Consider the following 13,026-nt stretch of genomic DNA (forward strand, 5'->3'; position numbering starts at 1 on the left):
AGGAGGCTCCGGTCATTCAATGTATGTAACACCATGCTGAGGATGTTCTATCAGTCGGTGGTAGCCAGTGCCATCTTCTTTGCTGTTGTGTGCTGAGGCAGCAGACTGAGGGCAGCAGACGCCAAGAGAATCAGTAAGATCATCAGGAAGGCTGGCTCCGTCCTGGGGGTCAAACTGGACTCTTTGGTGGTGGTGTCTGATTCAAGATTCAGGATTCAAGAAGCTTTATTTATCCCGAGGGAAATTATTTTGCAACAGTTTCAATACAAAGGCGGAAAAGGATCAGAGTAACAATAAGCATAAACATAAATCAAATCAAAATAAAGCGTACAACGTACAATAAATCAAGCAATGAACCAAGTGTGACAGAGTGCAACAGACGTCGTGGTTAAGCGTAGGTATATACAATATACAACAATACGCAGCGTGCAGTTTAGCAGCAGATTGAAATAAAATAAGTACAAACTAGATAAGTGAGAAGGAGCGATAAGTTATAAGTGTTAAAAATGTTAAAAATGTAGCAGCATGTCCTACAGAACTAAGTGACAGTATGGCACAGTGGAGTGTAGCAGCATTTCGTACTTAAGTAAGTTACAGGAGGAGGATGCTGTCTAAACTGCACAGCATCCTGGACAACAACTCTCACCCTCTCTACCAGCTTCTGACCTCCAGCAGAAGCACCTTCAGTCATAGACTCATTCTCCCCCGGTGTAACACTGAACGCCGGAGGAAGTCTTTTCTTCCAGTGGCCATCAAACTGTATAATTCATCTCCCCCAGGTCAGGTAAGGAACAGTGGAGACAATGAGAAAATGTCACTTTGTCACTTTATAACACCAGTGCATCACTTTATTTGGTTGTATTGTAAACTTACTTCATTAAGAAATGCTGCTACACTTTACTGTACTTTACTGTAACTAACTTACTTCAGTAAGAAAGGCTGCTACACTTTACTGTACTTTACTGTAACTAACTTACTTCAGTAAGAAAGGCTGCTACACTTCACTGTACTTTACTGTAACTAACTTACTTCAGTAAGAAAGGCTGCTACACTTCTCTGTACTTTACTGTAACTAACTTACTTCGGTAAGAAAGGCTGCTACACTTCTCTGTTCTTTACTGTAACTTAGTTCTTTAGGAGATGCTGCTACATTTTTAACACTGTTTCAATTATCGCTCCTTATCACTTATTTAGTTTGTACTTATTTTATTTCAATATGCTGCTAAACTGCACAGTGCGTTTTGTTGCATATTGTATATACCTACGCTTAACCACAATGTCTGTTGCACTCTGTCATACTTAGTTATTGTTTGATTTACTTTATGTTAGCTTTATTTTGATTTGATTATGTTAGCTTATTGTCACTCTGATCCTTCCCCACCTTTGTATGGAAACTGTTGCACAATAATTTCCCTCGGGATGAATAAAGCTTCTTGAATCTTGAATCTTTGCATTCCTCGTTGCATTGGACAGCACAAACCAGATTGCTTTTGTGGGTGTGTGGTGTTCTGTCCTTGGGATGTACTTGTCTCTGTGTTAGTGTGTTACTGGGTTTGAAATATACAGGGATGCAGCGTTTGTTGAAGATCCATCTGAGTTTCTCTGATACCCCAGCCACATATGGGATGACTATGTTGTTTCTCTTGTATCCTTTCTCAACCACTTTGGTTTTCTTTCTGGGGCTTGTGTTCTTCCCCTTGGGACTTTGAGCTGGTGGGTACGTTATCAGCTCTGTGTTCCAGGGTTTTGATAACTCCAAGCTTGTGTTCCAGGGGGTGGTGGAAGTCAAACAGTAGATAGTGATCTGTGTGAGGGGGTTTTCTGTATACCCCAATTTGCAGGCTTCTGTCATTCTCCATATGGACGTCACAGTCTAAGAAAGGCAAACTGTTGTCCTTGACTTCTTTACTGGTGAACTTGATGTTTCTGTCCACTGAGTTTATATGATCGGTAAAAGTTTGCATCTTTTTTTATTTGATTTTAACCCATGTGTTGTCCACATATCTGAACCAATGGCTCGGGGTTACTCCTTTGAAGAAGTTCAAAGCCTTGTCCTCTACCTCCTCCATGTATAGATTTGCCACAATAAGGGATACTGGTGAAGCCATGGCACAGCTGGGTTTTTGTCTGTAAAAAGTGCCATTAAAATGGAAATATGTGGTGTTCAGGCACAAATCCAGAAGTTGGCAAATGTGGTCTGGTTTGAGATTTGTTCGGTTGTGTAAGGAGTTGTCCTGTGTGAGCCACTCTCTTACTGTGGCCAGAGCCTCCATGGTTGGAATACAGGTGAACAAGAAAGTCACGTTGTAGGATACCAATGGTTTCATCTGGATCCATTTTTAAGTCTCTGACTTTGTTCACAAAGTCTATGGAGTTTTGGATGTGGTGTGGAGTGTTGCCCACCAGTTGTGCCAGGATATTGGCTATGTGCCTGGCAATGTTGTAAGTGACCGAGTTTATGCGGCTGACAATGGACCGGAGCAGGATCCCTTCTTTATGGATTTTTGGGAGTCCATATAAGCAGGTGTTGAGTCCTGGGGATAGAGCCTGTAATATTGTGATTTGTCAATGACCCCTTCTTGTTGTAGTTGCTGTAGACAGTCTATAACCTTATTTTTGTAACTGCTGGTAGGGTCTCGTTAGTTAGTGTAGAGTTACTGAGTAGTGCAGAGATCTTTGCCTGGTAATCAGTTGTACCGAGAACAACTGTGCATCTACCCTTGTCTGCTGGAAGGATTGTGATGTTGTGGTTTTTTCTCAGTGCTGTTACTGCTTTGTGGATTTGTGCCTGAACACCACATGTTTCCAGTTTAATGGCACTTTTTACAGACAAAAACATGGCTGTGCCATGGGTTCACCAGTATCCCCTATTGTGGTAAATCAATACATGGAGGAGGTAGAGTACAAGGCTTTGAACTCCTTTAAAGGAATAAGACTGAGACATTGGTTCAGAACAGACAGAGACATCAAGTTCACCAGAAAAGAAGTCAAGGACAACAGTTTGCCGTTCTAAGACTGTGACGTCCATATGGAGAATGACAGAAGCCTCGACATTGGGGTATACAGAAAACCCACTCACAAAGATCAATATCTACTGTTTGACTCACACCACCCCCTGGGACACTAGCTTGGAGTAACCAGAACCCTGCAACACAGAGCTGATAACGTACCCACCAGCTCACAGGCCAAAGGGGAAGAACGCAAGCACCTGAGAGGCGCCCTCACAACTTGTGGTTACCCCAGCTGGACCTTTGTAAAAATGGCAGCTGCTTTCAGAAAGACAACCAAAATTGTTGAAAAAGAAAACAAGAGAAACAACATAGTCATTCTGTATGTGGTTAGGGTATCAGAAAAACTCAGGAGGATCTTCAACAAACACTGCTTCCCTGTGTATTTCAAACCCAGTAACACACTAAGACAGAGACTAGTACATCCCAAGGACAGAACACCACACACCCACAAAAGCAATCTGGTTTATGCTGTCCAATGCAACAAGGAATGCACGGTGTTCTCCGTATCTAACCTGTACTAACACACTAACATCCTGACACTTACTCTTCTCTTACACTTTATTCTTGTGTTAGGTTAAAATGTTTTTGTATAGTTGCACTGTCATTATTTGCTGCTGTGTGTGCCCTGAATTGCCCCCCGGGGACAAATAAAGTTTTTTGAATTGAATTGAATTGAATCTACATTGGAGAAACAAAACAACTGCTGCATAAGCATAAACAGATGACCCAACACAGAAGAGCCAACTCCTCAGGCCTGGACTCCGCTGTCCACTTACATCTCAAGGAGAAAGCCCACTCCTTTTGATGACAGACAGGATAGATGGGCCTGTGAATGTTCTCATTTGTCCAGGTCATCGTTATCCCCAAAGCAATTTCAGTTATAACCAAGTCCAGTCACTTTTGACTGAAATTGCTTTGGGGGTGACAGAACAGATGGTTTGAAAGAGGAGTAAAAGAAGCCATCTATGCAAAAGTAGAGAAACCATCGCTAAACAGAGGAAGAGGTCTGAGACACCACTTATGTCCAACTTACAATGCTGCCCTTTCATCCCTTCCCAGGAGTTTCAACAATCAAACCTCAAAGAACAACTGTTCACAAATGACCTCCTGTGACTCCAACGACTGTCGTTATGACCCAATAGAGCACTAACAAAGTTAGACTGAAAATTGCTTTGGGGATGTTTGTTATCAAGTGATCTCCCTATAATTCCAGTTGCAGAATCTTTTAACTGAAGTCCCTTCAAAAGCTCGCTCACTCTGTCCCGTTTCAAACTGCAAAAATAGACAATCCCTCTGTGGTGGTCTGCACAGATGAGAAGTCACTTCTTTGCTCGAAGATCCTCACGGGTGAAAGAACCACGGACAGACTACGCCCTAACCTTTTATACAGGACATTGTCGACAAGTTTTAACATAATTCTGGGAGTGTACAGCGGTTTAGTATAATTTATGAATATGTCTACGTGCTGTTCCACAGCTACATATCCCCGGTACCTTTCCAAATACAGTTTCACTTCTCCTATTCTATCACCGGTGCTTTCCAAAGAAAGTAATCTGTTGCTCAGTTACACACACACATACTAACCATATTGTGATTTACTTCTGCTTTTTTTAACAGTGATTTTCCATTCTTCATGATAAAACTTTATCATGTTATGAAAACATTATCAACTTTAATACCGAATCATTTCAAAGAATCAATACGCAGGTGATCCCATAAACCTTCTACATAACTTTTTGTGTGCTTATCTCCTTGTACAAGAGAAATCGGATATTGAACCAACCAAGCTGGTTCAACTTGTCGCTGCTCTCTCTTGGAGCATGTAACCTTTAAACAAACTTCTTTACTCTCCTGTTACGACAATTAACTAAAATATTAATTCAATATCATATGGCAACTTTAATCATCCAAACAATTTATTGGTTACATACTTTTGTGTGCTCATCATTGGAAATGACCCTGTTCTCCTGTTGCTAAGAATAATATTTCTTGGGTCATGTGTCTTGGTTAGATCATTTAAGACACACTGCTGGCTCAATTTATTTTGACAAGCCTGATAATGACTGGCCGTGGTCTCTGCCGTGGTCTCTGCCCTGGCTTCGGCTTCTTGGCTAGCGTGTGGTGACCCCTGCCACATTCTGGCTGTGATTCCAGGGAGCCTTCGCCAAAAAACCTTCATGAGAAGCTCTGCGAAGAAGGCTGTCAGCCGCGGCCCCTCCACTGCTTCAGGTACACCAATCACACGGAGATCATGGCGCTGGTTGCGGGACTCCAGGTCACTGACTTTAGCCAGCAGCTTAGCGTTACTCTCTGTTAGCGTGGCCTCCAGTGTTAGCAGAAGCTTGTCTTGTAAATTTGCATTTATCTCGAGGTAGCCTATCTTCTGAGCATGGTAGGACACTGTGGCATGGACGTGGTCCAGCTTTGCTTCGAGTGTTGAAATGGAGGCTTTGACAATGACGGAGAGGATTTTGAACTCGGTGGTGAGGGCTGTACGGTGCTCTGCCCAGAGGTGAGCCATAGCAGCCATGCTAATCTCACCATCTGCCTCGTCTGCAGTGCTAACCTCCCCCCTCTGGGCTTTTATAGTCTGTCTGGTCGCATATGTCGGCATATTTTGGTGGTGTATCAGTCAAACGAGACAAATATTACATTTATAGTGACTTTCGTGGTCCTGATACGTGAAATCATCAAAAGTTGCGGTAGCAAGACTTGATGCGTGTCTACTCCATCTCGGCCAAAGCGAAGACCATTTTGACTTTTCACCCTTGATTATAAGACATATCTTGGGCTCAGCTTTACACACCGAAATATATGGAGCTTGCTTCTAAAATTGGATTTTGTACGTGTTATTTACACCAGATGTTTTATCCCCACAGAAACCTGGCTCTATGCAAGTGTTTAAATGAAGACATAAGTGTTGCTGGATATAACTTGTTTAGATGTGACGGGAAAAGTAAAGGATGTATTGATTTAGGTTTTTTCACTGTACAATTACTTAACTTTTCTATATAACATTGACTATGTTGCTCTGAGTGTATAAGCAAGGGGAAAGCTGCAGGAGCTTCTGGCACATGCACTGACTGGCAGAATTCTATACAGCAGAAGAACTGTCTCATCATATTTATACAGACAGCTAAATCTGATAATGATCAAGTCTCATTTTTAGGGTGCCGATTCTGTCATTCGGAGTGGTAAAACATTTTAGATCGGATTTAGTCCTTTACACTGCTCTCGTCAGTAATGAATTGTGAAAGTCCCCCTGTTTCTAACAAAACTGATGTGGTTAATAAACCTTTCATTCCACCACAAGATATATTTGATAGCTCACCTTCAGTCAACAACTATTCAAAATCTCCACCAGAGTACACCGTTTTAAACTCACATTGAAGGAAGAAAGATGAGGTGAGTATTCTATAATAAAGACATTTCTGTGAAGAGTTTTACCCATTGAGGTTTCTCTCTCTTCAATCTGATTACTGTAGCTGCAATCAGATGCCATGGTCCAATAAAAAAAAGAACTGACATGACAGTTCTTATCTCAGTCATGTGCCAACACTGAGACTATGTGTCAAATCTAAATATAGGCATATTAATAAGGTGTCTGACATCTATATTTATAGACCATACGAGCTACAAGGTGGTTATTTTGTGTTTGTGTGCAACCTAGAAACTGAAGCATAGCATTTAATCGTCTGGGGGTGAAGTTACATCTGGGATGGTACAGCAAATTTCAGCAGCAGAGACAGAAGCAGCAACAGCATAGATGGCACCAACAGGATCACTTGAATCACAGCTTCCAGAGACAAGAAATAGCTTGTCAGTTCTTGTGGCGAAGTCACAGCCCCAGATGGTGACTTTTCTCTTCCTTGGTCCCAAAACCATCCCTTTTTAAAAAAAATCTTCAACAGACACTTCTTAGGTCCTTTTTAAAATTGCATTTGTTACAATGTCTCAACAAACAATATTTGTATTTAAAGAAATACTTTTATATCTCTTTCTCTCTCTTTATTTGCAAAGCATTTCATTAATAAGCTGATGGTGGTGCTGTTGCCATGTGTATTTAGAATTGTAAAGCACTGCGGCTGATTCGGAAAACATCACTTCGGGGTTTTATCAAGTCAAACGTAAATCTCATCATGTTCCCTGTTCACTGTACCAACTAGACTGTCTAAAGATACATGTTTTCATTGGTGACCGCATCACTGTATCCTCTATAAGGAACCATTAGATGATAATCCCTGCAGTGATATCCATTGTGTTCTGCTTGAATACCTGCATGTACAGAAATGGTAACAGGCATATAACACCAGCATCTGTAATGACTGTATTCGCTGGGGATCCCACAGTTGGACCCAGTAGGGTCAAGCAGGGGAAGTGTTCTCTCTTCATAAGTGCAATATGCTGCTTTTGCTAATGGACCATAGATCTAAATGACCTTCAATAGCCAAGAGCAAACTAAACCATCTGTCAATTCTAAAAAGACTTCTGGGGATCATTTCAAACGACCTAAATAATTTTTAGTCACTGGGGAGGAACTGTTGATTTTATGCCCATGTGCTTTTAAGTTATGTAATAGGGCCAATTACTGTGTTTCTATCGCCATACTCTTTTGTAATGCAGAGCACATGCTAGAAAAGGAGGTGCATTAGCACTTCATGGTGGCATAAGTGAGGGGCTTGAAATGTAAATTAACAAGGGTGAGGATCAACCAGGGTCAAAAAAATTATTCCAGACGGGTGATTGAGAGAGGGACAATGCACTAATGATTGAAAAGAGGAAGAGCTGCACATAGTGTTGCTCATTATAGTGAAGTATCAACAATAAAAGATCAAGAGAAGCAGAGGATGATAGTACAGACCATGGTGATGTGGGTCCAGGTAGAGGCGTCGTCACTGCTCATGCTGTTGCTGACATTACATTGGTGCATCTGAGATGCACTAAGGCCTGAGGCTTTACATTCATCTTCCTCCTGCTCCCTTTTTAGACTTGCCAGCATTCCAAGTTCATCATCATCTTCCCCTTGTATTTGTAGGCTGCTCAGCAGTTGTAAGCTGTGATCGCTGGAGACAGGTTTCTGAGTGTCATCTTCTTTCTTTGAAATCATCCCCTTTAAAAAAAAAAAAAAAGATTTGAATTATTTGGAACTTATTTGAAATTAATCCCAATGACAATGCCTTGCACTCAGTAACAGTCACACATACTCGCTTCAAAGTTAATGCAATGTTTTGTGCAACCAACAAAGTAGTGTAAATTATAAAACAGCAGACAGTAGTCCTAGACACAGCTTAGACAGGCTGGACATGAATCTTTCTTTTTCCCTCTGAGGAAATGTCCTTTAACAGCGGATCTATTGATTTAGGAGAGTGCTATGCTAACTTGATTTGTGCAAGCTGTTACTATGGTCAATCAATGGCAGACAATAAACCAGGGCTGCAGAAAAGCCAACAAACTCCTTGTCATATTTCCCTGACAGCCTTTCAGTCAAAGCCTTCACTGCATGCTGCCTGCTGGAGTTGGCACCAATCAGCAGTCAAGAGCTGCGCTGATGAAGGATGCTGGGACGTCTGGGATGTCTCAGCAGTGAGTTGCGTAAATGCAGAAAGTAACAACCAAGTGACAGATCCCCTTTTAGGCCTTGTGATCGCTCCAGTTGAATATCTTCCCGATCCAGGAACTTTTCAACTGGAGCAGCAGCCAACCTCAATTTGGAACAGACCGTAGTCTGATTCTTCTCAGTGCAGCATTACAAACCTTTTCACAAGTCCTCCTCCACTGTCCAAACCAGCAGTGATCACACATTATTATGAGCAAAGAAAGACAGCTAGAAAGAATAACACCAGAGCTGGAATTGAACTGAGACAAGCCCATCTACTGAAGACTTTGGGATGCACTGACAGTCACTGCAAACAACTTTCCAATGGAAATTAATCAAATGAATATTTAACAAAGCTGCATTCATCAATTTTGAGAGAACAAACTCTCTTTTTTATTTTGTTGTGATCTCCACCAACTCCTGACAGAAATATCTAAACCTTCAGTCGAGCCTAGATGCTCAACGTTTTTTAGCTTGACCACAGAAAAAGCATTGCCCTATAAATGTGACAGTTACACCATTGGTCGGTAAAATGTTGAATTTGCTCTTTCTGTGGAAAATTCTTGGTGACAAAGTATAGCTGAGAAACCCACTACAGTTACAAAACTGTGGAAGAGACTGCAAGAAGAATGGACCAAGATAAAACCAGAGCAGTGTGAGACACTAGTGATGTCATGTGGGCGCAGATGTGCTGAAGTCATTCAAAGCAAGGGCCTCTACACTTCCTATTCATTTTTAAATCCTATAGCCCTAAAAAAAAAAAAAAAACATTGTTTAAATCTTCTCTTCTGACACAATGGTAACTGTTCTCTAACTTTTTTTTTTTCACAATTTTTTTTTTTTTGTAAATTCCCTTGGTTATTAAAAAAAAACCCATCCTAGTACAACTGTGATAGAGCCACAGCGGATATTCTATCAACTTCTGAAAAATAAAGTGTTTAAGATTAAATCAAGTATTTACGATTTATCTTCAGTGTATGTCATATGAAATAATTAGAGTTGCAATGTGTAATTACTGGCCACAGGCTCCAACAAAATAGTAGGCAGCATTACACCGTGTACAAGAATTCCATGACTCAGTAACACTGTTCAAGATTGTGTACTGTACAGTTAGAAATGCAATAAACCTTGCAATGTCCTCTAAAATGTAACTGAGAGTGTAAGACCATTGCAATGGACAGGTTGCCGGAGAACCTAGTTCCATCCTCGTGGAGATTACAAACTCAGCGAAGCACAGACATCCACAGCCAGCAGAACATAGGCACATGAGGCGATGCAAGCCGGAGCCGGGGGGATCAAGGCTAGGCTGAGAGCGGCCCTGCATAAACCTGCTATACTCAGAGGTTTATCTCTGAAATGCCCGCTCTTTTATTAACAAGCCAGACAACATGACACTGTGGATTACCAACCCCCACATAGCACCTTTAAACTATGTTTGAGTCAAATAATTGATTATATTTAACAATATAATCAAGCTATTTTTAATTATTTAAATTTGTTGTTTTGGATTACTCATCTAAAGTGTTATTGTCCTATTTCACATGCCAATGCACAGTGGAAAGGTGGTTTGTGTTATTTTGTTAAACAGACCTCGGTTGCATCCCATGACAATGATGAACATGCCAGCAGTTGGGAAGCAAGACGCAGGAACTTTATTTGGGTCTTGGGGAGCTGAAGCATTTATTCATGGACAAAATGAAACCAACTCTGTACATTTATTACAACCTGACAACTTTACTGCTAATTTGCTCTCTGTTTCAATCATTACTCTCCCTCTCTCTCACTCACTCGATCACACACTTGCTATGCCCACACTATGCTACTATTTATATGCCTATTTCTGTCACACGAAACCATATACGTATAGAGCCATAGCACTCTGTATGACGCTTGTTGTGTGTTTAAGCTGTATATATAAGCAGTACCTTGTGCTGTGTGGAGAAATCCAATTTCACTTCCTGCAGGAGTCTCCTTGAAAGCGACACATTGCTTTTCTCATCCACAATTTTGTTTACTACCTCAGACCCACACAGGCCACACTTGTGTCCCTGTCTGCTGGGTATAGCAGAGGGGACACAAGTGGGTGAGAGGCAGCGTGTGGGGGCGATCTCAGCTGCTTCAGTTCTCAAACTGGATGGAGAATCCATACTGGCGGTAAGTGGACTGAGCCCTTTTCGTGTTGATTGGTCAATGTTATGGGGTTCAGGATTGACTTCAATTTGCTCATTCAAAATCGGACTGGGAGATCTCGGGGATAGAGGGTTGAATGTGATGTAGCTCTTTTCCTAAAAGACATACAGGAAATACATATTAATTTGAAATGATTGTAAAACACACTGTAATAAATTATAAGTCAAGAGTATATGGTACATTCTTTTTAATGTTACCTGAACAAGACTGATGTGTGCCTAATGTAAAGTGATAATGAGATGGCAAACAGTCATTGGTTTTACCAGGTTGGTGGCTTAGCTTTAAATTAACTTCACATTTAAAAAGGGTAATGATATTCTCTTTAAGTATGCTAATCTTTCCCACCTTCAGATCCCAGGTTAACACTGTTGTGATGTAGTTCACAATGTGGTGAACCCATCCGGTTAGATAACACACTGCACATAAGGACACAGAACGTATATTTTTTTCAATACTGCAATTTGGAAGATTTAAGTTTTTAATATCAAACACTCACCCCTGTAGGCTCGAACGATACATGATACTAGAACATTTGTAACTTCTTCTCAGGACGGCAGCTGGATTCACAACAGTGACAATAGATTGCAGTAGAGAACCAGTTTCACAGTGAAAAAAAAACTTTTCAAAAATATCCTTTAGCAAAAACACTTCTGTTACTGACAACACAGGTAAACCAAATGACTATCTTTTGAACCCCACAGTGATCTTAGTGTAGTAGATGCATAGATAAAGACAGATTAGTGGTACATGAAAGCTGTACAATTAGCCATCACAGAGAAAATATGACAGGTTTGAGCTGAGCATTGTCTTTTGCACTGAAACTGGGTCAAAATTGGAAACTATTTTAACATTTGAATCAAGGCTGACTATCACTGCTGTTGTCCATGAAGGAGAACGCTCCAAAACAGACCAAAACAGACTTGTGAGTGTTGAGATAGTGCAGAATAATTCCATTAAAAGGACACCCTGTAATGGCATTGTTTTTTTTCAGCATCTCGACACTTAAAAATTACACTGACAAGACCAATAATTGATCATTTAATTTAGGATTCATGTTTGACAAATGGGTCTATCACATTTGAGTTATATTTTGGTTAGTCTCGTTTTCAAAGGAATTGAGAAATTCAAATTTAAAACACATGATGCTGTAATATCTTCCCAATTTCCACATCAGCCTTAGTCATTCTAAATGAAATACACATGATCAACACTGCAGACTAACAGCCAGATTGCCAGCACACGTACATTTTTTAAATCCATAATATAGATATTGTTTCTCATGAATTAAACTGTTTGAAGCTTCCCTCAGAACTGCACTCTCTCTCTTTTTATTGCTGCTGTCTCTTTTTGAGGCATTTTCTTTCATCTTTGGGCTTTGTTTTGGGGTGAAAGGCTATCATAGCCCCTCAAGGTTTTTATCTCACCTGCTCAATGTGTTTTTTGTTTTCTCGTTTCTGTCTATGCTTTATCATTTTCATAAGTGCAAGTGAATTAACAATGAACTACATGCATTATTGAAAGTCCTTATATGGGTGTGGTTGTGATGTGAGCATGTGGGTTTGCAGAGTGAGAATTTGTGTGTGTGCGTGTGTGTGTGTGTGTGTGTGTGTGTGTGTGTGTGTGTGTGTGTGTGTGTGTGTGTGTGTGTGTGTGTGTGTGTGTGTGTGTGTGTGTGTGCCTTCCTGTGTGTTGAGGGCATGTAATAATGTGCTGTTTGGCTAGCATTTTAGTATGAGCGTCATGAAAGCACTTTTACTACCACATAGTCCATTCTTTCAGTTATGACTGCAATAAAATAACTGAATTTTCTGAAATTATAAAAAATTGCTCTATTGTATCTCATACCTTTAAAATGGTGCATACATAGACTGCAGGTTCATTAATTTTTTTGCTTTTAATATTTCTCTATGTTTAAGAACAAATGTTAGCTCAAAAGAATTGTATTAAAATGATGCAATACCTTGAAAGATAATATTGCTCCAAGTTGAGAAAGCGACCGGCCATAAATGAATGAAACTCAAAATCAGGTCAAATTGTTTCAGATAGCTAACCGCAGTCTGATTTATTACTATAGCCAGGGTGGCAGAATATGTTGGCTTACAAAGCTGAAGTTTCTCTGCCTGAACCCGATTGGGTCTGACCTGGCCCACCATGTTTGGGCAATTCTCATAATTTCCTCAGGCTTGAACTGGTTTGGGTTTGCGCAAATTATTCTGTGGGCTATAAAAA

General features: G+C 40.6%; 1 protein-coding gene across 1 annotated transcript in view; it reads right to left on the reverse strand.

The window, feature by feature from the left end:
- cfap20dc (CFAP20 domain containing) overlaps positions 1-13,026 on the reverse strand; it is a gene marked incomplete at its 5' end in the record, with an annotated part of 58,833 nt that overhangs the window by 30,185 nt on the left and 15,622 nt on the right. The window contains 2 exons of the mRNA XM_083939557.1: positions 7,873-8,121; positions 10,533-10,892. Of these exons, the coding sequence (XP_083795683.1) occupies positions 7,873-8,121; positions 10,533-10,892 (609 nt within the window). The remainder of the gene's footprint in view (positions 1-7,872; positions 8,122-10,532; positions 10,893-13,026) is intronic.

Source organism: Echiichthys vipera (genome assembly GCF_963691815.1).
Source record: "Echiichthys vipera genome assembly, chromosome: X".
Taxonomy (NCBI): domain Eukaryota; kingdom Metazoa; phylum Chordata; class Actinopteri; order Perciformes; family Trachinidae; genus Echiichthys; species Echiichthys vipera.